The following is a 27,673-nucleotide window of genomic DNA, read 5'->3' on the forward strand; positions in this document are numbered from 1 at the left end:
TCTCAGATGGGAAGAAGGATAATTCTGTGTGTTTGGACAGCTGCCCTTCTCTGTGTCTTACTAAATTTGTGTCATCAGACAGGACTTGAGCAGGCAGGACACACAAACTTAAAAAAATGGCACTGGTAGGTATTTTTGTTCTCCAGGGAGGGCATCTCAAAGTTTCTCCGGTAGATGTCACATGCAAGTGCATTTTTGTTTTAAATTCCTGGAAAAAATTCAACTTGAAAGGCAGGAATTACAAAGTGTGTAAGAGATTGGTATGTCTAAGGGGAAAAACCTTTTTGTTACACCTTCAGAATGGCAGAAAATCTTACAATCAATAACTTCTGATGACCTGAACTTGAAATATGATATATTTGCCCACTATTTCTTATCCAAATTCCATATTTACATGCACTGCACATGCATTTCCTTACTGCTGTGATAATCAATCTAAGTTCCTGGGACTTGCTATGTTTGACTGTCTGGCCTGAAGCAATTACCTGATGTAATGAAGAAATCTTTGCACTTTGGCCTCTGTAGCAGACATGCAAAAGGTGCCCTCTGGCACTTGTGAAATGTGCTGAGGGTTACTAAGCACCAAATGAGTGCAAGTTAGTGCTACCTGCATTGTCCAGAGTGACTGCCAAAGAGCTCTGCATTGTGGGGTTGGGTACTTGTGTTTCTTAGGGTTTTTTCCATTTGAAGAGAAATATCACTGCAGTAACCTGCTGCAGGCCTGGCACTGAGTGTGCACTGCCTGATCTGAGTGTTGGAGGATGCATGGACTGGAGATTCAAAAGCAACACTTATCCAGAAGAAAGTTTGTACCAACCTGGCTGTGCTCTCATGGAGTATTTAAGCAGAAATTAGTTTTCATACAGGACTTGGTGTCTTTGTTTAAGCTGCTCCAGCACTTTAAACTATCTGTTCTTCCATGTGACATGTCTGTGCTCCCTGGTTCTACTCATTTCTACATGCTGGTCTGTGACCAGGCCCTTGCTGAGGTTTTGAAGACAGTATCTGTGCTGTGATCTGTGTATCTATGTTTTGAAGACAGTATCTATAGTATCTACATGTCTATTGTTTCTTTCTCATAAGGAAAACTATTTAGACAGTAAAATAATTAAGTAGACAGCAACCTCTCTCTATGAGCTGTATAGGTACTCAGTTATGGCTTTCTTTATGTTTCATAAGAATATTGCATTTAATATGTGGGCAATGCCAGATGTGAGGTGTAATTTTCACTTCCTTGATTTAGGCGCTAATGTCACTTAGCAACCTTACTCATCTTTGAAATGGAACTTCTTAAGGATGCACATACATTGCTAATGAGAATATAATTTGTATTGGAAAAAAAATGGTAAATGGAGCAAATGCATGAACTGCTTTCAGTCCTGATGGAAACCAGGTGCTAGGTTTAAAGCTCTTTTGAGAGGTTTCTTTTAGGCCACTACAGAACTGCTCTTCCCAGATCCTGGTATTTTCTGGTCAAAATGCCATCTAACTCTGAACTTTGAGTCAGTAAATTTTCAGCTTGAGTTTTTTGAGATTTAGGTCATATTTTCTTTATCTCATTCACTCTCCAGCTCACCCTCTCTCTTAATATATTTTGGAAGTATTTTTTTTGGCATCTACTGTGACAAAATGATAAATGTCTGAAACATACCAAATTCATGAAGCTGAATGACCTGATCCAGGGCAGACACTTTTACAGCCTGTACTGTGGGAGGAAGTGGTGAGCTCATCCTTGCCAGACATCAGATAATCCACACTAGAGAAGTTATGGAAACCAGGTTTCACTGAATCTGCAGGCCAGATAACTCTTGATATGCACCAAAAAAGTACAAATACGTTTGCTTTCAGATACTAAGTTTTATGCTGGTAAATTAATCCCATCAACATGTCAGAGGCAGATAAAATCTTAATATTCACTTCCAGTATAACAAAGAATAGTGAGATATGTTCATGATTAACAGTTTTTATGTAAGTATTCATTCCTATAGGGTGATAAGACAGCTGGAAGGAGAAGAAAAGGATGACACTCAAGGTTGCAGAAAGCTGAGACTTTGTCGAACAGAGCTCAGAAAAAGTAACCTTGTAGGTTACTTCCATCAATCCATGAAACATAACTGGCCATTCGAGGTCTGTTTCTTGGCCAGTAACAGCATGTTCCCACGTGGTTGGCATGGACAGTGCAGTCTCTCAGTGAACTCTCTGGGTCACCTGGAGAAGAAAGTTGTGTTCCCACAGGATGTGGACCATGGGTCAGCTCAAAGCACCTTCACTGTCAGCACCCCGGTGCCGATTCAGCTGCAGGTTAGTCTTGCTTTTCTGTGCTACAGTCATAACTACAATATCAGCACTGTTCTCTATGTCTTTTCTTGGAAAGATTCCTAGCCTCCTACAGCCAGGATTTTGTGCCAAACTGAAGCATTTAAAAGCCTATAATACACTGTATTATATATTCCTTTAAAGAGAGTGGTATCTCCAGTGTGGGAGCAGTCTTACTTCAGACACTTCCTGGGGCTGTGGCCAGATCAGAATAAGTGACTGAACACATCCAAGACATCCTTCTTACCTCCCAGAAGGCCTCATCTAGCATCTTTACTTGTTCCCTCTTAGGCATTTTTGATTGAAAGCACCTATTTTGCTCCCTATATAATGAAACAATTTTTGGATCCCACTAAAGTCGATCTATAGTAAATGATAGTAACCTTGGTCAGCATGTGATTATAGAATGAATGCAAGATTTCTGCATCATATAATTTGCTTTTGATGGAGGTATTCATTTTTCTTTTTGGCATTGTAATGAGCATGGAAGCATTTGCATTGACAGGAGGTTTAAATTACATGCCAACACCCATTCTTCTTCAGTGAGCAGTGGTGCCTTCAAGTTCCAGTCACTGTCCTTCTAAAGGACAGCCAGTTCTGTGGGCAGACTTTTTGTCAGCCAACATTTCTGTTCAGTAGAAGATAAGCGTAGGCTGAATATGATATTTCAGCTACATTTTATTGAGCAAGTGTCTATATTTAACAAGACTTTGCCCTCTCTGACCAAAAAGCAAACAAGTGCTCTTGTAAACACACAGTGCAGTAATAGCAAAAAATTAAGGACTCTATCAAGAGACTGTAAGAGAACAGACTTTTTAACATCATAGTTCATATACTTGCCACCCAAACCTGTATGTTCCACTTGACAGTAGTTCTCTTACAGCCTAGGCACAACGTAGCCATAGTAGGTGTTGGAAGATCTGACCTTGGACACAAAGATGCTCCAACTCTAAAGGAAGAATGTTGTCATTGCACCTACTTTGATGCTTGTGGGAGGTCATATCCAATGATAATCCACCCTCCCTGTACTCCACGTAGGTTGGTCTGGCAAACATCTTTGCTTTTATCCTGCTGCAGACATCCTGTCTCAACTCCTGCTTAGACGTGTGTACGAGTAACATGGATGGTGTGTGACAATGTGCTCAGATGCTCAGCCTCTTGCCATTGTGTACCAGGTCAAATTGCTCCTCCCAGGCAATGTGTGACACGATGGGCTGCAGCAGATCAGGAGCGTGAAACAGAACATAAAAAATAGAGAACTGATGGTCTTCATATGAAACAGAAACATATAATATACAGACAATTCCAATATGAAGGGGAGGAAAAATTACCAGTGCTTTCTATGTGGATGTTTTATTGTTATATCAGTAAATTTTAGCTGACATAGGGCTGTCTACCTGAGGAAATAATGCAGTAGAACTGTGATGGGAAAGCGTTACTATCCTAAATCCTTGTGTGAACTTTTGTTTTAGCATGAGTGGCTTCTTGGGTGAGTTTAAACTCTTAAACTCTTCAGCAGATGACACATAGAAAAAGATTTCTTATGTCAGAACAGAAGTTTCTGTACAGAAAATTTTCAGTCTAGAACTATATTATTTTAAACCAATCCTTTAGATCATAGCAGACCCTTGGTTTTGTATGCATGTAGTGTAATAGAAGATGGAATGATTCAGCACATCACTGAATATAATTTTGGGAAATTGGTTTAACTCTTTCTGCCTTTTTGACCAAAATTCAACATGTGAAACCTTGCAAAACTGACAGCTTCCACTACTAGCTGGCACCACAGAATTATGTCTGTTGTCCCTCTGTGGTTGTGTGACTCCCATGCTTAGCTGACTTACACAGCAGCTCTTACTCTTGGCATGCCCAGACCTGCAATGGTGTTTTGAGGTCTCACTGAGCTGAGCCAGTGGGAGACTCCCTGTAGGAGCAATTACACCAGTACAGCTGTACCTGCAGCAGAACAGCTCATGCTGCTCAGGGGAAGTGGCATAAACTGGCTCTGTATGAGACAGTGGTGTAATGACATAGCTCCATTACTTCACTGGACAGGCTGTGGGTTTAACTGCCTTGCTCAGGCAAGGACCACTTTAGTAATTAATTACGTACATGTTGCAGTTTATGCTGGTCACAGTGTGTCTACTTCAAGTAGATGTGATAGATTCAGCCGCTGAGGTCAGTCAACAGCATGATACTGAAAGCCTGCGAGCAAACAAGCTCTAACAGATGAGATTGCAAAAGCAAAAGTTGAAGCCAGGCTAGAAATTTTGTCCTAAGCACATATGAAATGCAAATGTCTCATCTTTTTTCAGTTCTGCTGAAAAGAAAAATGAGCTGTGCAATGGAGTCTTTGCCCAGAGTTTTATCTCCTAGTTTAAAATCAAGCAATAGGGAGTCGGGGTGGAAGAACAATGCAAAGTCAGCAGGCTCACCACAAAACAAACATGAGCGTTATCTTAAATTTGCCCTGAGAGAGCAAAAAACAAAGGTATAAGCCAGCAAAGCATTTTCTCATAGAATCTCCTCTTGCACTGAGAGTGCCTTAGCCACCATCTCCTTTAGAGTGATTTGGTTTAATTATACTAGCAGTGGCTAACACCTTGATGTCCCCAAACCATACAGTAAAGATCAGTGTGTGTCAGTGAGTTCAAGTGTATCTGTGTGTGGGTGCATCTGTACGAAAGAAATAGGACACCGAGCCTGAGTGCCAGGACTTAAGCAAACAGAGGCAGAGCTGGGAGGACCTGGCCTGTGTCTCTTTGTCCATTAGCCAGGAATGGACTGGAATGGTGCTCAGGAATGGTGGCACATTGCAGTCACCCTGAGAGCAGATTTTAGGAAGAAATCTGGGAAGACAGCATGCCTTGCTGGAGGAAGCAGCCCACTTAGGGAGCCCTGCTGGCATGTCAAGCAGCCCCAGCACAGCTCTGTGGCATGGGGAAACAGCCAGGAGGGAGCAGAGTGCTAAACCCCACTGTTGCTTTTGTCATCTCAACAATAATGCATTTGAGCTGGGGAGAAATTTGTATTATAAAGTGCTGTCATCACAGTCTCCCAGTAATCTCAAAAGTGTCCAGATTTCGTGCTATCTTGGTGTGTTGTTTTGTTCACTTCCCCAACTGCATGAGGTGTGAGACTCATTTCCTCTTGATGCACTTCAGGAGCTGTGGAGATACGCCCTGTGCTGGTAAACATGACCTGCATTGGTTACAATATGATATAAATGGTAGGCAGAGCTAAGCTGAAACAAAATGCACTGGCTGTCTTCAAGTGTCTATTCTTGATTCTGCAGATAAGGTGATCTCAGCTGTCACACCCTAAAAACTGTGGGGTTTGCTTGTGTCACGTTAAAGGGGACATTTGGAAATTGGTGTTTTTTCTGCAGGGGAGATAATAACTACAAATACGGCAGCAAAAACACACTCCTGACTTCAGACTTCCAACTTCATGGAAATCTTTCCTTTCCCCTCATGCCCCTGTCTGTGCTACCCAAGGAAGGACACTCAGGGGCACCCAACGGGTGACACTGTGGTTCTGTACCATGGTCAGTGGCTCTCTGCCTGGCAGTGAGGCTGAGAGCTACAACTTCAAGGCTCCTTTCACCTGAACTCCTATTTGTTATCAGCCCCACTGTAGGGATACTCCAATTTTCTCTGTCTAAGTGGCCTCACACGTGGCCAGGCTGAGTCCCAGCACTGCCCATTCTGGTGGCCATGTGCAGAAGCAGAGCAAGATTACTTCCTGTGCTAACCAAAGAGGCTGAGCTTTTCTGCAGCCATCATCTTAAAAACATCCTTGAACTTTGCATTTATATTTACTAAAGTCTGGAGTCATTAGGAAGTTTTCTTCTGTGATCAAAGGATGCAAACTTGACAAAGAAATATGCACACAAAATGTGCCTGTTTGGGAAGACTGCTGAGTTAGGCAGGTTTTCTTGGCTGATGCCGCTGGGCTCCGTGGGATGGCATCACCCTCACTGGCCAGCATGACAGGCTGTGCTCATTTCCACTGCAGAGCCACTCCAGTAGTGTCTTTCTCCCCTGACTGTATTAGGGACTCAGGATATATTTTGAGAATATTGAAAACTAAATTTCCCCAAGAAATAAAATAAAATAATAAAATAAAATTTCCCCAAGCTTTTGTTAAAGTTTTAAATGTTATACAATTGTTAAGTCATGCTAGACTTTTACCTGTGGCCAAACATGTTAAATTGATTAAACAGCTATTTCCCCTGCTTTGAAGCCAGCTATTTCAACACAGCAGGTACTCTGATAATCTCTCAGCTGCACCATTTACCAGGCAAATAGCTTCTCTGTGTAAACTAACATAGCCAAACCAGGGATATAAAATAATGGATAGAACTAGATCAAGCTGTAATATAAGTGCTTCAAATTATACCCAGATAGCCTAGGGAGCGATGACAAACAAAACCAGATTAACATGCTTGTCTCCTGCAACCAATAAACTGCACAACCACACTCATGTGGCCTGCAACAAGGTGTCCTAAAAAATGCTGGCTGTTTTCAGTGCCCCAACAACACTGGATGTTTCACTATCAGTTCTGGTCAGAGGCTGAGAACTCTGACACATGAACGAGCACACAAGTTTTGCCACAGCAACTTCTGAGTTGCTGTCACAGGACTGACAGTCATTTACAGTTGTAAAGATTTGTTTTAAAATAGTTTTTCCATGTAACCATGAAGAAAGCAACCTACTACCCTTTTCTGCTGTGATTTCATCTCTTCTCAGTGAGCTGCTCTCCTTTGTCAATGAGTAGAGGCATGCTGATGCCTTCCACTAATCTGTACCTGACTGGCTCAGCTCCTGAAGATAAGACAGAATAAATAATATCTTATTTCTTGTAGCTATCTAGGGGGGGGGGGAAAGGTGCTTTTGGTCAAGTTGCTAAACATCTAGTGACTGAATAACAGAGTATCAGTATAACAGATAAGGAGGCACAGAAAAAGGAGTCCTACTGAAGCCTGTTGTGCTGCTTTCTTCAGTTTCTGGACTAATAAAGAAAGCAGTGTGAAATTCTGTCTGTGGGACAGATCTCCTCAGCAGAGCTCTGTGCCTGTTAGCCCCAGAGCAGTCACCCAGAAGGTCCTGGGGCTGTGGATCACAGCCTCCTGCCCGGAGGTGTCCCCTGTGATGTGGCCCTTTGCCAGCCTTCCTCCTGGTCTTGCTGCCCAGCTGCGGGGAAGAGCTGAATGTCCTGTGGCCCAGGCTTGGTGGGAGGGCAGCCCAGGGGGGTTCTTTGGGGGAGAATCAGGACTGCCACCCAGGGCTGGCTCCTTGCCTCTGAGTCCTCTTCCTCCTGTTGCAACAACTTTTGCCTTTTGTCCAGCATTGATCCACAAGGTTTGAAGCACTTGGGAGAGCTCACCGACTGACTACAAAGGGGTGTTTTGGGGAGGATGTTTTCTTTCCAAAACATAATTTCTTTACCTACCATCAGCCTAAGGAAAGGGATGGCTACATCCTTGCCATATGTCACCTCTGTCCTCTGGGGCAGATGTCACCTCTGTGCTCTGGGGCCTGCTTGGGATCACTCTTACACACTTGTGTTCACCTGTTCTTCCCCTTGATTTTCTTCAATGATTCACAGGTCCACAGTACACTTGGACACAGGACCTGCGATGTGTTTCACACACACTGTGTACTCAATCTCTGTTCTCATAGTTACTAGTTATGCCCCAAACTGTTTTCACCCAGCTCCCAGGTCTGTAAAGCTTTGATGACCAGTGACTGACCACTAACGAGATGATTTCAGCTCTGAGGTGCCCAGTATCATCTGCTTGTACTCTCCAGTCCCCTGCTATCATCCCACTGTGTCTGTATTGCTTTCATTTTTCATTCTAGGGCCACAGACACGACATTCTATGCAAAGAACTCCTTGTGCTTAATATCTCCAGGTTACAAAAATATCTGTATAGAATTATAAAAAGCAAAGGAAAAATTTACACAAACTAGGTAACAGCACCCAATTGCTGGATAGTTACTGTTACAAACAAAGTAGCTAAAACAAAATCCCGGGCAGGCCTGGGCAGGTCCAAGCAACGCCAGGCAAGCACAGAGAAGCAAGGCCTGTGCTGTTTAACAAAAATCAGGCCACTGCATTACCAGCAACAATAACACTTCTGTATTTGCAAAGTTAGAGGTTATACTGACCTGTGTCTTTCCTCATGCTGAGCAAGAACTATCAGATCACACCTGCCTGAGGAGTAAATAGGGAGTTTTTCCCTTGACTACTCTTTGTAGGGAGGCTGAGGGGTGTGGGGTGGGAAGTGAGGGGACCTTTGGTTCCCTTCCTCCAGGTACAGCCTTAGTGATGGTGAGAAAAGAGCCAACCCTAAACAGCAATCAGAGTTGAGCCCAGGAGGCTGTTGCGGCCTTGGGATGGGAATCGGGAGCCCTTGGAGGCTGCTGCCGATGGCGTTGCCGTGGTGCAGTCTGTGAAACAGGACGGGCACCGGGCCAAGGGACAAGCAAACCTGGGATCACCACAAGCACAGCTGGGAGTTCCATCCTTACACTTGGTATCTATGTCAGCTGCTTCAGTGGCTAATGAACCTGGTCACTGACTGTCCCTGAGATGTGTCTCTGGCTCATGGATATTCCCACAGTGCCCATCGCAGCAAATGGCAATATCCAAGTGACCTGAAGGTCTGCCTGCTGGGAAGGATGGATACTCCTTCACTGCCTTTCTGCCCAGCCTTCCTCACTGTGCTGTAAGTGCCCTGGAGATGTTTTGTGGAAGGCAGGGCCCCCTGTTTATTCCTGCCCTCCATTTTTTGGGAAGGAGAGAGGCGGGCCTGCTGGCGAAGCAGGCGCCGCAGCTGAGGCGGCAGCACTCCCCTCCCGCACGAACAAACGGCGCCGGCGAGTGGGAGGCACAAAATGTTAGTCTGCAGGAGGGAGAGTGGGAGGCTGTGAAAAAGAGCTGGTCCGGAAACGGGGAGAGTGAGTGCCGTCAGGAAAACCTGTTTTGTTGCTTGCAGCGACGAGAGCAGGCTTGAGGGAGTAGGGCTTGGTGGATGGGGGGGAGAGATGAGAACGGGCCACATAACAAACAGCGCAGCGCAGCATGGATGTGGGCAGGGAGCAAGCTGTCTGCTGCTCTTTTGTGCTAAGTGTGGTGCCTGCCTCTTCCTAACACTGTCTCTGGCAAATCCTGCGGTGGAAAATCACAGCGTGATGTCAGTACAGCGGGAGCTATTGCCTGATGAAGCGAGTCTAGCAGGCGGCTCCCGGCCTCTTTGTCCTCCAGGCACCACTGCCTGTCCCTGTAACCTCCCCAACACATTCTACAAACACACTCTAAAACACGTGTAAGAGATGCACTGTGAGATGCAGAGTGAGAGAAGCACAAACGGGGAAGTGCTAGCTCTGCAGCAGCGTAGCTTCTCCTCTGCCTTCCTCCCACTGCCCTGTGTGCTCTTCTTCCCGAAATATGTCAGGAAAACCGAATTCCAGCATCCTGCTTGTGAAGGGGGCACATCTGTGAGGACACCAAGCCACTAAGGGTAGGAAAGGAAGGAATCTCCTTCCAAAAATAAGGATTAACAGACCACAAAAGCTGATTTAGCTTGTGTGGGAAATTCTCTTCATCTTAAAATCTCTCCCAGAATCACATGGGGACAACTTTCCTCCTACTATGCTGTATTTCTGTGTTTATGTCTTCATCCACTGCACAGTGATTTACAACGGAGCAAGCAATATCTAATTCATCTGTGGCCTCTGTTTCCTCCACTCTTGAGGTAAACTGAGAATCATCCTGCTAAAATCAATTATTTCCATTTTTCAACTGCAGCTCTAGGGAATTCAATACATAACTAAGGATCTCACCTCTTTGAGCTCTCTACCCTCTAAAGATTTTACTGTTGCTTTGCTGGATGCCATTGCTTAACAGCAGTAAACAGTAGGAGTGATAACAGCTGAGACTGAGGCTGCACCCTGCAACTGTATTTATAGGAGATGAAAAACCTGCAGTTGGGTCTTGGTAATTACTCCTGGGTGGGTGTTGGGCCACAAAGCCACCCAAACAGATGGAGGGGTATGCAGGAGCCAGAAAAGTACCTGCACTTCTGTCACTCTGAGTCCTGCTTTTGATGCTATGAGTTGTTGATAGATTCATCTATACTGAGACTGTATTTAGTCAGAAAACATATCAAGCATCGTGTTAACAGAGGACATTTACTAGGAACATAGTGCAGAAAGGGGGCTTTCCTTTAGACTGCGATAGGGGAGACAATCCCCTATCTACACCATACTAATAAAATCACACTTGCTCTTAATTTTGCAGCGGGCACACAAGGCTTTGCTGAGGTTGTATTCGCTTCCCAAGCCATTTAACTGCTCCCAGCATCAGTGCCAGTGACATGACACCATTTCATCTCTTCCCAAACCCCACAGCTTCAGGGAAAACAGGGCCAATTGTACTCCTGATACCAGTTGCCAAGGCAAGTCCATTGAAGGTGGTTCCCAGCCAGCCTGTGTTCTACCTAGGTGTCTGTCACCCCTACCTGGGCCAGATGATTTGCTTATTACATGCTCCTTACTTAAATTTTTGGCTGTAAAAGGACAAAAGCATTTGAAAAATCTCTACTTCTCTAGTCTCCTTATAGGCTTTCCACAAATCTAGCTGACAGTATGCTTGTGTAATTGCCATCCAAACACCTCACCTTCCCATTCAGCTACATCCTCCTTCTCACCAGTGATGGTGATACATGTGTGAGAAGTCAGTAGCTCCATCTAAATTTGTTAAATTGGTAACACATGGTGAAAATCTTCATATTTAAGGCAGAGTTGATCTTCCTGTTCTCTTTTGAGCTGCAAGAAAGTCAGGAAGATTTGCTGCTAGATTGATTCTAAGAATGATAAAAGGTTTCTGGTACAGAAAGCTGTTGAAGGCAGCTTTTCACTTTCCCAGAGCTGTCTCCATTAGAAGCTTCAGGTTTCTGTGACTCTGCAATGTTGATTCAACTGTTCCCATGTCAGATTTACTTATGGTAAATTACAACCACTTCTGCTTGCTTTGCAAGAATGTTCATAATTTTATCTGCTGACTGCCTTGTATTGAGCAGGAGTCTTCCATTGTAATAAAGCATTTCTTTCCAAAGGCTGGCAAAGCTGAGGACTTTCCTTGTCTTTCAGTCACGTAAAAAAGACATTCTTTTCTAGCTGAATTTAGAACAGCTTCTTCCTTCCTCTTCAGCAAGTGTCATGGTCAATACCAATAGTTTTTGATGATGACATAAAATAAAAACTGTTACTAACAAAGAACAATATATGAGCTGGTACAAATGGAAATAAATCATGTCATGCATTTTCACATCTTTAATTAATAATAGCAAACAAAATTCATATGTCATTTCAGCTAGTGATAGTTGGGTTAACTATTTTTCCTACGAAGAGTGTACTGTTTGTATCTCTATCAAAAATCAGCACGAGGAAGGGATGGCTGAATTCAATGGTTGGAGGAAGAGCCACTGGCATTATTTCAACAGCAGTTGCTGCTGCTGCCTCAGTACCTTTCTCATCAACATCCAAAGAAGCCTTGTGGACAACCTAGGAAAAAAGAAAATAGAGTCACTCTGGGCAGTCAACAGCTCTTGAGAAATGAACAAGTCCTTTTAAAGCAGCCCTGCTTTGAGGGATCCACAGAGAAGTGAGTAGAGGCAGAAGAACTGTATTGTTGTGGTCATGGCTGTTTAAATGAGGGTTAGGCTGGAGTTATGGAGCTCTCCTAAAAAAAGTCCGAAATATTGGATGAAGTATAGAGGCTCCACCTGTGATTTTTTGTCTGCACCTCCAAAACTGAGTCTCCATGGTGAGAAGGACAGATTGTGCTGTGTCTGGGAGCATTAGTGGTTTTCCTTGAGGAGTCAGGGCTTGATGCTCCTCTCATGATTAAGATACTGCCAAAAAATCTTGGCCAACACCAGTCTTGGAAAAAACAGACGTGGAGCACTCTGATCTCCAGTGTCACCAAGGGCCAGTCTCCTTTTGTAAGCTTGCTGAGGCCTGGGTGACCCAGCTGCAGGCAAGCTGGGAAGCTGGGAGCCATATATACCTGGTGTTTCTGGATGCTACCACTGATGGATTTTCCTGCATGTTTGTGAAAGAAAGGAAAGAGACAGCAGCCACAGACTTACTTTGGAAACCTTCAGCTCTGGGGTGCCAGTGATGCCAGAGAGATCTGCCTGGTTGGTGAAAACATCCACAATTCCCATCTTTCTAAGGGTGTTACTTATTTCATAGCTTCCAGAAATAGAAAATCTAGGGAAGTAGAGGTCCATAAAGCTGTTAGGTAGAAGAGAAACATAGAGCGTGGTGAGAACAATTTTTTCACCAATATAAATGATGGTAAGAAATTTGTTTAATTCCCATGACTGTCAAATCCCAGAGATTTGGACCCTCAACGTACAATGAACACTAATTCAATTGCTGATGCTTCTCATGGTGATACAAGGATTATCATTCTTGGTCATAATAATAGCAGTCATAATGGTATTTATCTGGTGTTTTCTTTCAGGAAATCTGAGAGGACTCTGCTAAGTAGAACAGTAACAAGAGCCCCTCTTTATAGGCAGAGAGGAGGGATTACCCACATTGCTCAAGAAGGTGGAGAGCTGATGAGAATTCCTGACAAAATCTCCTTGGGGAGAAGTGTGGCAGATCCCAGCATTTCAAACCAAAGAAGTATTTTTGGCATAAGTAGGGCATTTGTCATGGCCTCAGGAAAGGTCTGTTCCCTGCTGCCTGCACATTTGGATTCCATGTCCTCTAATTGTCTTCCTCCTCTGGGCTGGCCATGATCAGTTTGCCTTTGACAGTGAGCTGTCTGTGGCAGCTCCTGCTTAGCGTGCTGTCTGTTGGATTTCTTTTCACGGCCTGTCCAGGGATCCTCAGAGTGTCCAAGTCACCACAGCAGTGATTACCCTTTGGGTAGCTGAAGTCTTTTGCTGCCTTGCCCAGCAACAGCTTGGGCTGAGTATTGAACTGCAAAACAGATGTGGCCCAAACTGCAGTGCTGTAGCCCTCATGTGATACTGCCCAGTCTCTAGAAGAGGATGGGACCAACTGTGTCAGCATGTCAACAACAAAACAGTGAAACAGAAATTGCCATTTGGTTCTCACAGTTTTTCCCATGAAGAACATATTCCTATATTGATCCTCAGTTTGCACCACAAATTCATTTGGGTAAGGGTTTTCCTGATATTGCAGCTGAGAATGATACATTTTTATTTTGATATTTGAGATATCACATTATTAGCTCATATTCAGTTTGCTGCCCATTATGTTTTTACTAACTGTACTGGTATTTCTGTGATGATGCACTGACTGATGGGTGTGAACTGCACTTATTAGTTGTGAATTAGGGCAGAGCTTGGTAAATTAAGCATGTATTAACTTGATATGACTCATCTACTGTTGCTAAGATCTCTTCTCTCCCAGACAAACAAGGTTGTAAAATGCATTAGCTGATGTTGGTGTCCATGGTTGAAGCTAACAGAAACTCAGATATTTATAGTTTCAAAACAAAATGCCAGAAAATCAGGACATTCACAATTAATCACTTGCCTGTTCTAACAACAACTGAATGCTGCAAGATGATTGTGTAGGACATATCGTATCTGTAAGCACTACTACAAACTGTGTAAGTTATGCTTTATTTAAGGTTCAGACTTATGTCTGAGTCAGAGTGCATCAGTGACATTAGAGGAAAAACACACTAGCTGAAATCTCAGTATAGAAGATTTGGCTTGAAATTGCAACCATTCCTCTCAGTCCATGGAGTGTTTTAGAAACACCAACCAAGGCTTGCTGTTCCTTAGAGAGGAATAGGACAGTCTCTGCTGTGGTTAGGAGGGCAGCAAGTCACTCAGCCATCAACAAAAGAATAGTTAAATACCAACCAGCTGCAAGATTTTTACAACTAGGGCACACAAGCCCAAAATAACCCACTCAGTTCCCAGAATTGCCACGTTCATAGTGTTTGTGTTCCCCCAAAAGAAAAAGTACTATAAATTAGGTGCCACTGCAGCTGACTGGCAGAAGATTACCTCTGGAAGAGATGGTCTGACCATTTCTGGATGGTTTCCTTGTCCAGAATTTGCTCTAACTGCTTCATTTTCCCCTTTGCTGGCAGAACCAGGAATGCAGTAGCACTCCCATTATAATGCAGCCGTACCACAGTGCATGACAGCTCCTCATCAAAATAGAAGTCAAATCTCCCCATCTGGTGCATCATAGGGACTTTCACAGTCGTTTCAGCATCCACAAAGAACTCCCTTTCTTCAGTATGCTCTGGTTTAAAAGGCTTTTCCCAGCTGCCTGATACAGAGAAGGAGAATTTAACTGAATATCCCATCATAGACTAAAATTTTTATACTAGTAATAATATTCACCTATTTCTCCATGTGTCAAATAAAGAATTTTCAATCATAACACTTTAGAATGTGTATCACAGAATTGCCATGATCTTTTACCTGTTCAAAAGAGTGCATTCTATTCCACCTTCAATTTATGTTTCAGATGCCAGTAATGAAATAATTAGGTGGTTATTTTGTACCTACTACTGCTTTTCTGTTCAGGATATCTAAGTGGCCTTTCTGTAAACATCATCTGTATACTCATATACTGCATGAAATAATTTCTACTGACTTTAATCTTAAGTCTCAATTTGTAGATACAATAATGTAGGATCTTGTATCTGAGATCAGGTCAGGCTTAAAGGGACATCTAACCCACATCAGAAATGCACAGTGTTTCTGCTTTGTTTCTTAAAATCTTCTCCCCTATTTGTCACTACCTTCTCCTGTATATAAATGTTAGTGTACAAGTATAAAGGACTCTGATAGGGGAAAAAAAAAGTGTGTAGTAAATTGGGCTACTGAATCATGCGTAATTTAAAAAGAGGCATTAGGTAATATATAAGTCTCAGTGCCTTCACTGAAAATTAGAAGAATATGAGACAATTGGAGTTATGGTTAAACCCAGGAACACCAGTTCAGGCTGCATGGAAGGCTGTGGCTTGGAACAGAGCTCCTGAAGCTGTCACAAAGAGGAACAAGACTGCGTGGCCTCCAGCTGCCTCCCTATGCTGAGAAGGGTCCTGTTACCTCTCCACCTCCCCCACTATGCCATTATGGGATCTTTTGCCCCTGAAAAAAGCATTTGAAATTTTCCCCAGACCAGTTTTCAGTTGGGGTAGGCACCATTAGATTTGTTGATAAGAATGAATATTGAGAATGTGAACCCTAGAGGAGACATACCTTTAAAGAAAACAAAGCTAGCCAGAAGCATTACAGTTTGTGGGTCCATGTCCTTGACCAAATTAGTAATTTTCCCATGTGTTTTCTTCTCTATATAATCATTGATCTGCTTTTCAGCTTCTGTGGGTTTGTTAAAGTCAGTTGTAAAAGCCTCCAGCTGATACAGAGCTTTGGCATCATCTAAAAACTTTTTTAGGAGTTTCAGCTTCTCTGTTACAAAGATGGCATTCCCCATGTTGAGCTGGACTCCACCCTCAGGATGGCTCAGCATGTGGATTAGGTTGTGGAAGCCTTCATGTATCTCTTTCTCCTGAATCTCTGTGAGGTTGAAGGTGAGTCCTTCCAGGATCTGAGACTGTGTGGCCGATCTAGCCCCAAGGGCCAGCATTGCAAAGGCAGCAGAGATGCTCACAGGAGAGAAGAAAATGTTCCTGTTGGGTGCCTCCTGTGTGACCTCCCTAAAAAACTGGAATGCAAAGTCAGCATTGTTTGGCACAAGCTTGAGGCAAGCGATGGCTTCACCTCCGTGATGCACGTGATGTTCAGGGTCATTTGGATCGTGTCCGCTGTGGTCGCTGGGGGGGAGCTGACTGTGGGCAACAGTGTGAAACCCAGCCAGCAGCAAACTCAGGTAGAGTGTGGTCTTCATGCTCCTGTATTAAAATCCTATAGGAAAAAAAAGGAGATGATAATTACTGAGGTAAGTAAATAAATTATGTAGAAAGAGTTATTCTGTCATTACCACTGAATTAAAAAGCCTTATCTCTTTCTTTTGTCCTCAGTTTCTATGTTCTCCAGTTTTTGCCAGATTTTTTTTTTTTTATTTTCCCAGGCCTCCTGGCAAGTCTCTGCCAACTTTCTGCCACCCACCCTAAACACCTGCAAAGACAAAATTCAGCATGGATTGGTTGAATACACAGCACCCTCAGCAGGTTGGAGAATGGAGCATATCCCATCAGAAAACACCTCTTGGCTAATCGCTGAAAGGCTGCGGTACCACTCTGCTTTTGACAGTAATGGTCTGAATAATTCCTTAAAAGTTCATCGTAGAAGATGGGGGTGTTTGTGAGTTAGGGGAGAAAAAGGAAATTCATGCAAGTGAGCAGCAGTCAGTAGCTACATAGAAACAGAATTTGAGCAAACAGGCAGGCAGGACATCTTTAAATAAACTTTTGGTCAGATTGATAAGGTATACTGTTTAAAGAAAGGACAAATAATGGGGGCTGTTCTGCAGTAGCAAACCAGATATAAACACCTATCTCTCTAAGGACTAGGTGGGGGTTTTTTTTCTGAATAGAAATAATGTAATATTTTAAATTAGAACCTGAAATAACATGCTGTCTCTTCTACAAAACCATTGGAGTGGGTTCATTTTCAGCACAGCAGAAGCAGTCAACGCCATTAACAAAGAACAAGGCCTTATTTTTATCAGCTGCTGCACTGGTCAAAGGGCAAAGCATTTATCAGTGTGTTACCCTTGGCTGTGGTAGCCACATTTCATTGCAGGGCTGACTCTCTGCACTGTATAAGCTCCTAAAAAAGAGACCTTGGAAATGGGGATATGAATGTCCCAATAGGCCTCATTTATGAGGAGGAATCTAGGGCAAAGAAATGGTGCAAGAGCTGCACTGGGTTTGAGGAGATAATGAGCCAGATTTGCTAAAATTGTGCACAGAGAGACATATTACACCAATTGCATCTTACATCTCTGGCATGACTCAACTTGAGAGACTTGACAGAAAGTGCTGTGTTTATGGTCCTGCTTTCTCTCATCATCAGAGGGAGCAATTTGTATTAGTAGTTGAATATCCTCTTACAGTTAAGACTCATGAGAACAACAAAACATTGTCAAGCTATAATCAAATATTCACACATTTACACGTTTGTTATAAGGGATTTTAAAAAGCAGGCCTATTTGCAATAACAGCATTACTGACAAATGTAAGAACCATAAGGGTTGGGTTCTTGGTAACTACATTTTTAATTTCTGTACACAGTAGTTTTAAATTATAGTTTTGTCTCTTCTGATTTTGACATTGAAATAATTCTTGATGTATCTAGATACTTATAACTCAACACAAGAGCTCCAGTTCTGAGTTTTTAGAACTGCTATCAGTGAGCCAATGTATTAGTCAGACTTTGAAAAGAAATCAACTCCCAAACAAAAGCATCAGAGCTAAGCCTAATCTATTTCCACATATCCAGCAGGCTGATTCAGAAGCTGCCTGTGGATAAATTATTTACTATGAACAATTTACTCAGCTGCAGTCATAATTTATTAAGAATAACATGAATACTAAAAAAGAGAAACATTTCATTTTAAACACAAGTTGCCACCTGTTCTCTATCTCATCACATTTAATATTTTTTACAAAATATAGCACCTGGTAGATGGGTTTTTCTGTGTACACCTCAAACTGCCAATTCTATTTATTTGGAATGCAAAGCAGAAAGGGATTTTAACTGAATTGGCCTCGAAATTATGGTGAAAGGATATGAAATGGTTTTGCTGTAAGGGTTCTATAAAATATTAGTTACAGTTTTCTGAAGGCAATTTTCCCTATCCTGATTTTTTTTCTCAATGTAGTTACAACATGCTCGCATTTTGTGGTTAATTGATGTACTTTCATGAAATTAATTTCATTTTATTACAGCTCTGAATTCACAGATAATTAAATACAATCTGAATCTGAATCATCCATCTGTTACTCAGTACTGGCCAATCACAAACAGTGAAGACTCATGAGTCAGACCTCACAAAAATCTTGATAATGGTTAGTTTTAAAGGCATAAGATTAGCAACTGTGATTTGTAGAGGTCTTTTTTTGTTGTTTAAGCCTTCAAGATACAAGTGGCCCTCTTCATTAATCCCTGTTTTGAAACCCAAAGGTACTTTTATAACAAGATTTGCACCCTTGGAACCTTCAGAATATGATTGGGGAATGTTATTTCATATTTGATACTTACTCTTTCATTTTATGTTATTGTGGCTTCTGGGTTAGCAAGTGATCAACACCGACAAATTGACAACAGACACCCATTCAGCAGGAAACAGATGATGCAGATTCTCATATGGTCTTAAAGATGGAGCATGGTTGCTAATGATTCATTAAAAAGCAAAGGGCTGAGAACCTGTGCTGTGAAGCCTGTAGGAAATTTCCAGACTGAAGATGCTAAGTTTGCAGAAAGTTCTTGAAGGCCTTTACTTCTATAATTTCCAGAAAAAGCCCTAATTTATCCATCAACATGGCAGTAGAAGTGAAAAGCACTTCAATTCTAGTTCCAAATCTAGTCTGACTTGAATAGACTGGAAGAAAATATGTTAACCTGTGCCTCTTTTCTTTGTGTGTGTTATACAATGATAGTTTATTTGTGGTGTTCAAGGATAGGTTGCTTTAAAGAAGAGCTTTCAATCAAGCCAGACAATGATACAAGAGCATGCCAGCACTTGGAAGACAGTGTTTTCAGCAATTTATCTGTAGTAGACTTGGTGATAACATTTGTGGAATATATTACCTCTTCCCTAGCACAAAATATTCCCTACCATGCAACTCAGAAATAAAATGGAGAACACTGGGATTAGCTGAAGAATAATTCCACCAGAAAACCTGGGAGTGGGCTGGACTGAGTTTTCTGACTGACAGAACTTGCTTCTTTATGGATATAGCTATTTTGTCCATTTTAGGGATGATTTCTGTCTCTATGATTTGAAGAGATTCTGGGGACGACTTTCTGCCTTTGGAGTCCCATGTAATATTCAAGCAGATGAATATTCATCCCATACTACTCCCATATGGGGTCCTCACTGATAATCTCATTTTAGACAACATGAAAATTTGCACTACTCAAAAACATATGAAGGCATACATAGAAAAGCTGTTTGCTCACCAGATGGTGCTGCTTCCCTCTTGATTGTTTCTGAAGAAGGAAATCTGAGAAATTTGTTTCCTGAAAGCAGCACTGAGGGGGCACTGGGCACATCAAGTTACAGCACCACAACCACCAGTGGTGTCTGCTGAACTAAAAATCAGCTACTCAGAGACTTGTAAAAATAATCACCCAAGCACACAAAAAATCACAAAAGAAAGACTTGACTAGCCATATCTGTGTGTTAGAACATGACCTCAGGTCCTACTGTCCAGGACCACCTGTTCAAAGGAACACCACAAACTCACGTGTGCTTTCCTGGCTGGTCAGAAAGCTCTGCCTATTTAATCATATGCACCTGAAGAGGTTCAGGGCTTATTCCAGACTGATCATCTAGACATTCGCTTCTCCTGTCATTCAGAGTTTTGACACCTTTATGTCTGAGCCCCTGAGGAGACTGCAAACACAAGCCACGGGCATTGGACTGTTCAGAGAATCCAACCACTGTGAATATTTAATGAAAAGTAATTCCTTTTGCAGCAGAAATGTGAAAGCCTAGTATACATAATCCTTTGGAAATATATGTGACTGTTCACAGGGCTGGTTTGTGGGGTTTTTTTCTATCTTCTCTGAGCCAGCTTAGCATTAGAGAATTTACCCAGAAAGTGGCATCACCCACCTTTAAGCCTCCTTTTACCTGGAAACAGGTGAACATGAGCTCTCACTCTTCTACCAGGCCACCATGAGTATTTGCTGTTGAACCTGAGTTACTGCACACACTCAGGGATGAAGCATCACTGAGGCCAAGAGAATAAAAAAGTAGACAAAAAAAAAAAAAAAAAAAAAAAAGGAATGAGTGCAGTGTTTAGGATAGAGGGGATTTTCTTCTCTCTGCAAGAACAGACCAGATTTTCAGTTTCTACATTCCAGTGTACATGTGACCACAGCCCAGTTTCTGTCTCATTAAAAATGTTGACCTCACTGTGATCTTCTGAACATGTGAAAATCACCAATTTCTCCACTTCCCTCTCAATGGTCCTGTGATATGATGATTACCTCAATAATGTCTCACCTAAAAGGGAAGTAGACATCAGATACACTATCCCCTAAGCAATGGTATTTCTTGTTGATCTTAGTATAAAAATCACCAGAATTATTTAAAAACAAGCACCAATACATTAAAAAATGTTTTAAGCACCCATCCTCAGACTTTTAATGAATCAGGGCCTATTTCTAGCAGGAAGTACATCAGGGAAAGTCCCCCTTTTAGGATTTCTTGGCTGCAGAGACCACCTTACTTTCTGTCAAGACACCCTAGTCTGCTTTTAGAGTCTTACCCCTTCTTCAAGTGACCTGACAATGTGTAGGGAACTCATGGCCTCAACTGTGATGCCTATGTCCTTTATATCCAGGTGACGCAATAAAAACCTCATTTTTTAGGACAGATTTCAGTATAAGATACAACCCTGGAAAAGATTTAAAATTGATTGCCTTCAACAAGAGGAGACACTTTTAACATCTCTATAGGAAGAAAATAAATGACTACTTACAGCAGCTTCCAAGGATCCTGCTGTCTTCACCAGGACTGCCCTGCAGCTCCCTCTCTTATTTATACAGTTGAATAGCATTATGAAAGCAAAATGTCCTCTAGAAAACATTAACCAGGACAGACAAGTGTTACTACTTTAGAAATGGTGCAGAGTAAACAGTGAAGACATTTTTTTTCTGGGCAGGCACCTGATTTTTGCTGTATATGCATGGCCAGACCCAGCCTTTTCTTAGAACAGTCCTAAGAGTCCCCTGCATTTCTACACATCCTTCTGATGGGAATCTAGCTACTCGCTCTGGGAAATACTTCACATGCATCATTAAGTTCTGTAAACTGCATGAGTTCATTCAGTGGAAGTAACTAAGTGAGTAAAATGAAACATATACATAACACTGTATATGAGCCTAAGGAAAAGACAGCTGTGGATGCATGCTGCAGCCAGATCTCAGTTTAGTATTTTTCAACAAGGTACTTTGCTTCCTCTATTCCAGATTTTTGTCTTTATTTATTAAAGACTACTGTCTTTATTTGCCATATTTGTTTTAAATGATACACTATTTCTTAATTACCTGCATTGCCATTAATAAGGGCCAATTTCTGGGGACATAGCTTTTAGAATCACAGCTGCAGTATTGCTGTTTGTAGTGGTTGGGGTTGCTGTCGGGATGGCAGGATGGCAGAGGTGTGCATCCAGGACCCCATGGCACCCTGCACACCTCAGCCAGAGTGGTGGCACCCGGTGCCTCACCCAGTGATGGACTGAAGGACAAACTGCTGCTTTGTACTCCTGGTGTGGGCTGGCACAAAGTGCAGGTACTGCCAAAAGGCAGACAGGGAAGGGCAGGCCAGGACACCAGAGCCTGTTTTTGCACAGAGCTGGACCCATGTGGCCAGGCCACCTGTGTTTTACATGAGCCCCTGAAAGGGTGGGCTCCTGCAGCACCCACGGAGGGGCAGCCACAGGGACTGTGCTCATGTGGGTGTGACTGAGGGATTGGAAAAGCTCACAGGTCAGTGCCCCAGTGAACACCTTCCATCCAGGATGACCATCCCCTTGGGAGGTAGGGGATGCAAGGGGAAAAGGTGCTATACATAGTAGAATCATTTAGGTTGGTAAATACATCCAAGATCATCAAGTCCAATCATTAACCCAGCACTGAGAACTCCATCACTAAACCTTGTTGTTAAGGGCCAGATCTACATGTCTGTTAAATATCTCCAAAGATGATAATGCCACCCCTTCCCTGGGCAGCCTGTTCCAGTGTTCATAATCCTTTTGGTGAAGAAATTTTTCCTAATATCCAATCTGAACATCTCCTGGCACAACTTGAGGCCATTGCCTGTTTTTTTATTACTTGTTACTTGGGAGAAGAGATCAACACCCACCTTGATGCAACTTCCTTTCAGGTAGTTGTACAGAGTGATCAGATCTTCATTGAACCTCCTTTTCCCCAGCATAAACAACTCCAGCTCCTCCAGGTGCTCCTCATAAAACTTGTGCTCCAGACCCTTTACCAGCTCTGTTGCCCTTCTCTGGACACACTGAACCAATATTCTTCTTGTAAAGCAAATGCCTTTTCTTGTAGTGCATGTAAAGAAGGAATGTGTCAGAAAGAAAAGCTTTACAATAATAGAATAAATGTTGTGGAAGGATTTTCCTCTGGCCATTCTTCAGGGGTTAGCAATGAATGGAAGCATTTCTTCTCTTTTCCAGCCTATATGTCTGCACATGTGAAACTACCAGAGGTACAGCATGAAAAGTTCTATGCATTTAGGGCTGTTGGAGCTTCTGCAAATCCTTCCTTCCTGGCTTCTACCTCTTTCTCTTCTGTGGGTGCCTTTTACCTGTGCAAAGGTAAACAGAGTGATTCAGTAGAAGTTTTGATCCAGACTGTAAACACAGACTGGGCACATGCAGTCTGTTTTTCTGTAAACCAACAAATGAAAATAGCCTCTGAGGTTACAGAAGTTATCTAAAACATAATTGGACTGAAGATGAATAACACGTGCACTGAGAGAAAAATGAGACCACCAAAGTTCAGTTATGAGTAGTTACTGAAAAAAAAATGAAGGAAAAACCAATCAACTGAATAAGACTTTATTTAAGAGCAATTTATTATTGCAATTGGAAGTGCCATTCCCCTGCTGACATTTGTACAGGAGTACAAGAGGGAAAACGAAGTAAATAAAATCTAATCTATATAAATCTCCAATGTTATATCAAATGTGATACCTGTTTTCTTTTTCCTCATCTATATAACAGTTTCATCCGGTCATGTAAGCCATCCTGAAATTTGCTGAGACTCTGTTTCGATATTTGATGATGGAGTATGTTACATAGGGACTTGTAGCTCTCTTATTATGCAGGCAGTAAGCTTATGTAGGCACTGCTCTGGTATTTTGAAAGACAGCAATCCTTCCATTGACCAATCCTTTTCCAAAGACCAATCCTCTTGGTCTGCAACACTGGGTGTCTTATTACTTTGAAGCCCATGTTACTGTGGAGTTTTAAAATTATTATTAATTATTAACTATTATTATTATTATTATTATTATTATTATATCTTAATAATACTGTTTCAGGTTTTTCTTTGTAAACTGACAACATTAACAAGAGTCATCCAGTGTGAATTCCCTTGAAATCAGGCTGGCTGTAGTCCGAAAAGAATTAATTATTTAAATTAGAAGAACTGTATGCTTGCTTCTCTAGTAGAGAAACAGTTTCATCTTTTTAAAATATTGAACTAATTTCCCTAAAGACTGTTTTAAATCGCAATGGGTTGTTGCTGTTCTGATGATACCTTCTGGAGTACAGAGAGCACAGGGTCCCTCCTCTGACAGCACTGAGAGTAAATGTCAGCGTGGAGCCAGTGAAAGCTGCATCCCACTCTCCCCTGCCAGGCCATATTTAATTTGTGGAGCTCTGTGTTTCAAGAGGGAAGGCACTCATGGTTACTTGGAACAGTTCAGTAGTGACCTGCTGGAACAAGTGGCAATACAGACCAAGTACAATTGTGTCAAGTGCCTTCTCCAGTGCTTCCAAGTGAGAGTACAGCACACTTCACCTTCAAGTTCCTTCTTCTTTGCTTTAATCTCTGCATTGTTCTTGCCCCCTACCAGCCCCACACAGTAAGTCTGAGCTCACCCCATGGGGGAATGTCTTGCTCAGACACAAATTCCATCTCCAATGAGGGAATGCACACACCATACTCACCATACTGTCCCCTGAGCCCCTGCAGTGAGTCCCTTCCCTTATTGCCAGTCTTAGCATCAGTTTCTTTCTGCAATGCAGTCAAGACCTTCTGGGTCCCAAGGAGAGTTATGTTCTATCACTTCCAAAATCTGGTGTGGAGTCTGCCTCTTTCTCTTAGGTTGTACAGTTGCTTTAACCTAACTAAGGTACAGGATGCTGCTGCCAGAGATGTCTCATCCCCCTGCATCTCTCCAGGATGGCTGATGATCTCTGGGGTCTGGAGCCCAGGACAAGTGGGGAGAGGCTGGGGGAACAGGTATTTTCAGCCTGGAGAAGAGAAGGCCAAGGGAGAGACTGCACTTGCTGTCCTCTCCCACATAATGGGCTACGTTGGAGAGCAGATGAGGTCAGAGGTGCTCAGTGGTAGTGAGCAAGGCATGGGATGCAAGCTGCAGCAAGGGAAATGCCAGTGAGATCTGTGGAAAGGAGTGTTCACAGGGAGGTGAAATACAAGGCCACATCTCTGTGTGAGGCTGTGAAACTGCTGTCCTTGAAGACATCCAAAACCTGGCTGGACATGGCCCTGAGCAACCTGAGCTACAATCCAGGCTGGTGCTGCTGTGAGCAGGTGGTGGGATTGAATGACCTTCCAACATTGGAGGAGCCTTCCAACATAAATTATTCTACTTTTCTAACAAAAAATGACTGTGAAGCCACGCTCTCAGGAGTCTGTCTCCACTTGTGCTGCAGGTTTGCATTTCATCCTGCAGGGAAACTCCCCTCTGCTTCTCACCACACGAGTCCAGAGGTTTTTCCCTGAAACACTCAGCTCCTGGGAAGTTGTCACCTTCCCAGTCCTCAGGCATGCCCCAGCAGAGCCAGCACGAGGGAAGCAGGCAGGCTCCCTCCTGGCTGCTCAGACACAGGCTCTGCCAGGGCACAGCACACAAAATGCACACTGAGAACAAACAAATCTGGTGGGCCATCTGCCATGCCCCCAGCCCGCCACAGCCACGGCAGGCGGCTCACACCCCTCCATGGGGTGCCTGTGCTCAGACCTGCAGCGCTGCACAGGACTGTGCTCTTCTCAGAGACCTTGGCAGCTCCCAGTACTGACTGAATCTCAGTGGGAATCCATGTAGCTGTCTTCAGTTCTCCAGACCTGCCTGTAATTCAGGCCTGCTGATGATACACTTTCTGATAGCCTATGTGGTGGAGACAGGGAAACTGATGAACCTTGGAACAGGTGAACTTGAATGAGATATTTTAAAAGTTGCTATGAAAGAAATATTTGATGTGGCCATTTTCTTTCACATGTGTCTGTTAGCATAGTAAGTTCTCAGATGTGTCCTCAGTGGGGGGTTCAACAAGTTGGGATTTAAGTCCATTTACTTTCTAAGTGTGCAAGAAGGATGTGTACAAAACACGACTGCAAGTGTCTCAACAGGTCTGATTGTTTGCTGTCTTCTCCCAGGACAAGCGAAAGCATCTCTCAAGATAAAGTTGTGTGATTGCAGTGGGGAGAGCTACCTCTGATGCGTGATAAAATCCTTTAGCACAGGAGAACACAGTTTAGGAAATGTTCAAGTACACACTCACTTGTCTTGCACATATGCATTTATTATTAAGTAGATTTATTTTTTTCTTTCTTGAGGCATGAATACGCAACATATGTGAGTAAATCTGCAAACAAATGTTGACAATTCTTTACTTTTTATGTAGACAAATCTCCTTCCTCTCTGTGTCTGCTTGCAAGTGCTCCCTATGGAGAACCACAGGAAAGAGGAAGATTCAGTGAACCTATTGCTTCTATGCTCTAAAACGATGTGGTCTGAACATACTCAGTGTTAGATCTTTATTTTGGTAATGGTTGCTTCTTTCACCAAAGAAAGGTCCTAGATTTCTGCAAGTTTAAAATGTCTGCACACCTCTTGCCCTGAGCTGTGAGATGTGGTCTGTAACAGATTTAAACTCTGGAAGCTGCTCAGGGATTATCAACCTCTGTACATGTCCTGTGGAAACGCTTTTGGCTTTCAAATCTCTTCTTAAAAAGTCCATCACCTCTGATCAGATCCCTTTAGATTTCTCTGAAATAGCTAGGAAATTGGAGATTTACAGAAATTGGAGACACACAAATCCCAGCAGACTGAAAACCAGTTTATTATTTAGCTTGATTTTAAACCCCATAGGTCTACCATTTCCTGTGTGAGACTGCTGATTGCTCCAGCATTTGCACTTTCCCTTGCCCCAGAATCTTGCTTTTTGGTTTCATCCACTGTATATAGTGATTATTATGCACTTAGACACCTCAGAAATGGGATACTGCAGGTGATAAGTCCTAGAACTCTTGGAAGGGCTGTCAGATGCCAGGCTCCTCAGTGGGACATGTTAACTACAAACTCCTGCAGTTAGGAAATGCCAGGATGAGCAGATGGCTGTGCTGTTGAAATATGGGACTGGTAGAGGCCTGCTCCACTGACACTGATTTGACATTACATTTCTCCAGAGCTAAAACTCTGAGGCCTCAGTCTTCCTTCCAAGCACAGCTATTCAGATACTTGAAAGAAGAAATATCCAGCAATTTTCTCAACAAGGTACCTTTCCTGAAGATATCTACACAGAGGGTCTTGAGATCTATTTATCAGTGCCACATGGATTATTATATTTCCTAATACTTAAACAGACAGTTGTACAAATTCAGCATTGATTTAGCTCAGGTTTTAGCTGACATTGAGTATACTTTGCAACTATTTGCATGATGGTGATCATGGACATGTAGCAAACAGATCCAGCTAGTCTAGACCATCACCACAAGTAACCAGGGAATATACAGATACACACAACACAATCTGGCCAAGTAGCACACTGCTATTAGCAGACAGGAGTTACCGTATGTCTTTTGATGAAGAAAAAAAGCTTGCAATATCTCTTACACAGTAAAAATGCATTTTCATGCAAGGTTTCATTACTAGTCTTGTTTTGCTTATAATAAGACTTGTATGGTTTTATATTTCCTTTCTACCTTCTTTATTACTCCTCAAAAACTCACCCAGCTTTTGGGAGATGATGGCCATGGAGGTGACTGGAGATGGTAAACTGAAAGGAAAAGCCATGTTTTTGGGGCTCTGAAGGTTTCAATTTGTGAAAGATCTGCTGCTCAGTAGCTGTTTCTAAATATGGCCATTTTTGGAGATATTTATTCCTGCTCTAGTCAGTTATCTCCAATGCACAGAGTCTGTCCTGTTCTTCATATTCTTTCAGCTGTTGAACAGTATTACAAACCCAGACTCTGTCATAAACATTAACCAGATCAGGGACAGATAATCATTCCTGAGGAACAGCAAATAATGTAGATATTGCCTGCTTTTATTTTTTCACAAAAGCTGAGAGAATTTCTAGCTAGGGGAAGGTCAGCTGCATGGTGAAGAGGGAGAGCCTCTGACTCTGGGTGAAATACTGCTGTAA

The 27,673-nt window shown here is 42.6% G+C and overlaps 1 protein-coding gene across 4 annotated transcripts; it reads right to left on the minus strand.

Moving 5' to 3' along the window:
* Window positions 1–10,327: 10,327 nt before the first annotated feature.
* On the minus strand, window positions 10,328–22,791 carry LOC134551553 (alpha-1-antiproteinase 2-like). Of its 4 annotated transcripts, none has more exons than XM_063399285.1 (7): window positions 22,402–22,790; window positions 21,017–21,113; window positions 20,164–20,263; window positions 15,600–16,265; window positions 14,388–14,658; window positions 12,477–12,624; window positions 10,328–11,889 (listed from the first exon to the last, which is right to left on the minus strand). In XM_063399285.1, the coding sequence occupies exons 4-7, from the start codon at window positions 16,246–16,248 to the stop codon at window positions 11,695–11,697; spliced, it is 1,263 nt and encodes a 420-aa protein (XP_063255355.1). In that variant the 5' UTR covers window positions 16,249–16,265; window positions 20,164–20,263; window positions 21,017–21,113; window positions 22,402–22,790; the 3' UTR covers window positions 10,328–11,694. The 4 variants fall into 4 exon arrangements, with proteins under 4 accessions (XP_063255355.1, XP_063255356.1, XP_063255353.1 ...); XM_063399283.1 differs by having other exon boundaries at window positions 10,329–11,889; window positions 20,146–20,263; XM_063399286.1 differs by lacking the exon at window positions 20,164–20,263 and having other exon boundaries at window positions 22,402–22,791.
* Between the last annotated feature and the right edge of the window lie 4,882 nt (window positions 22,792–27,673).

The sequence above is a fragment of the Prinia subflava genome, chromosome 5 (assembly GCF_021018805.1).
Source record: "Prinia subflava isolate CZ2003 ecotype Zambia chromosome 5, Cam_Psub_1.2, whole genome shotgun sequence".
Classification (NCBI taxonomy): Eukaryota; Metazoa; Chordata; class Aves; order Passeriformes; family Cisticolidae; genus Prinia; species Prinia subflava.

Bases quoted from the DNA above. Each gene is read 5' to 3' on its own strand.
- LOC134551553 (XM_063399286.1), bottom strand. From the start codon at position 16,248: ATGAAGACCACACTCTACCTGAGTTTGCTGCTGGCTGGGTTTCACACT. The intron at 14,659-15,599 runs GTATGTCTCCTC...TCTCTGTATCAG, and splicing joins TAGCTTTGTTTTCTTTAAAG to GCAGCTGGGAAAAGCCTTTT. The intron at 11,890-12,476 runs GTAAGTCTGTGG...CTTTTTTCCTAG, and splicing joins CAGAGCTGAAGGTTTCCAAA to GTTGTCCACAAGGCTTCTTT.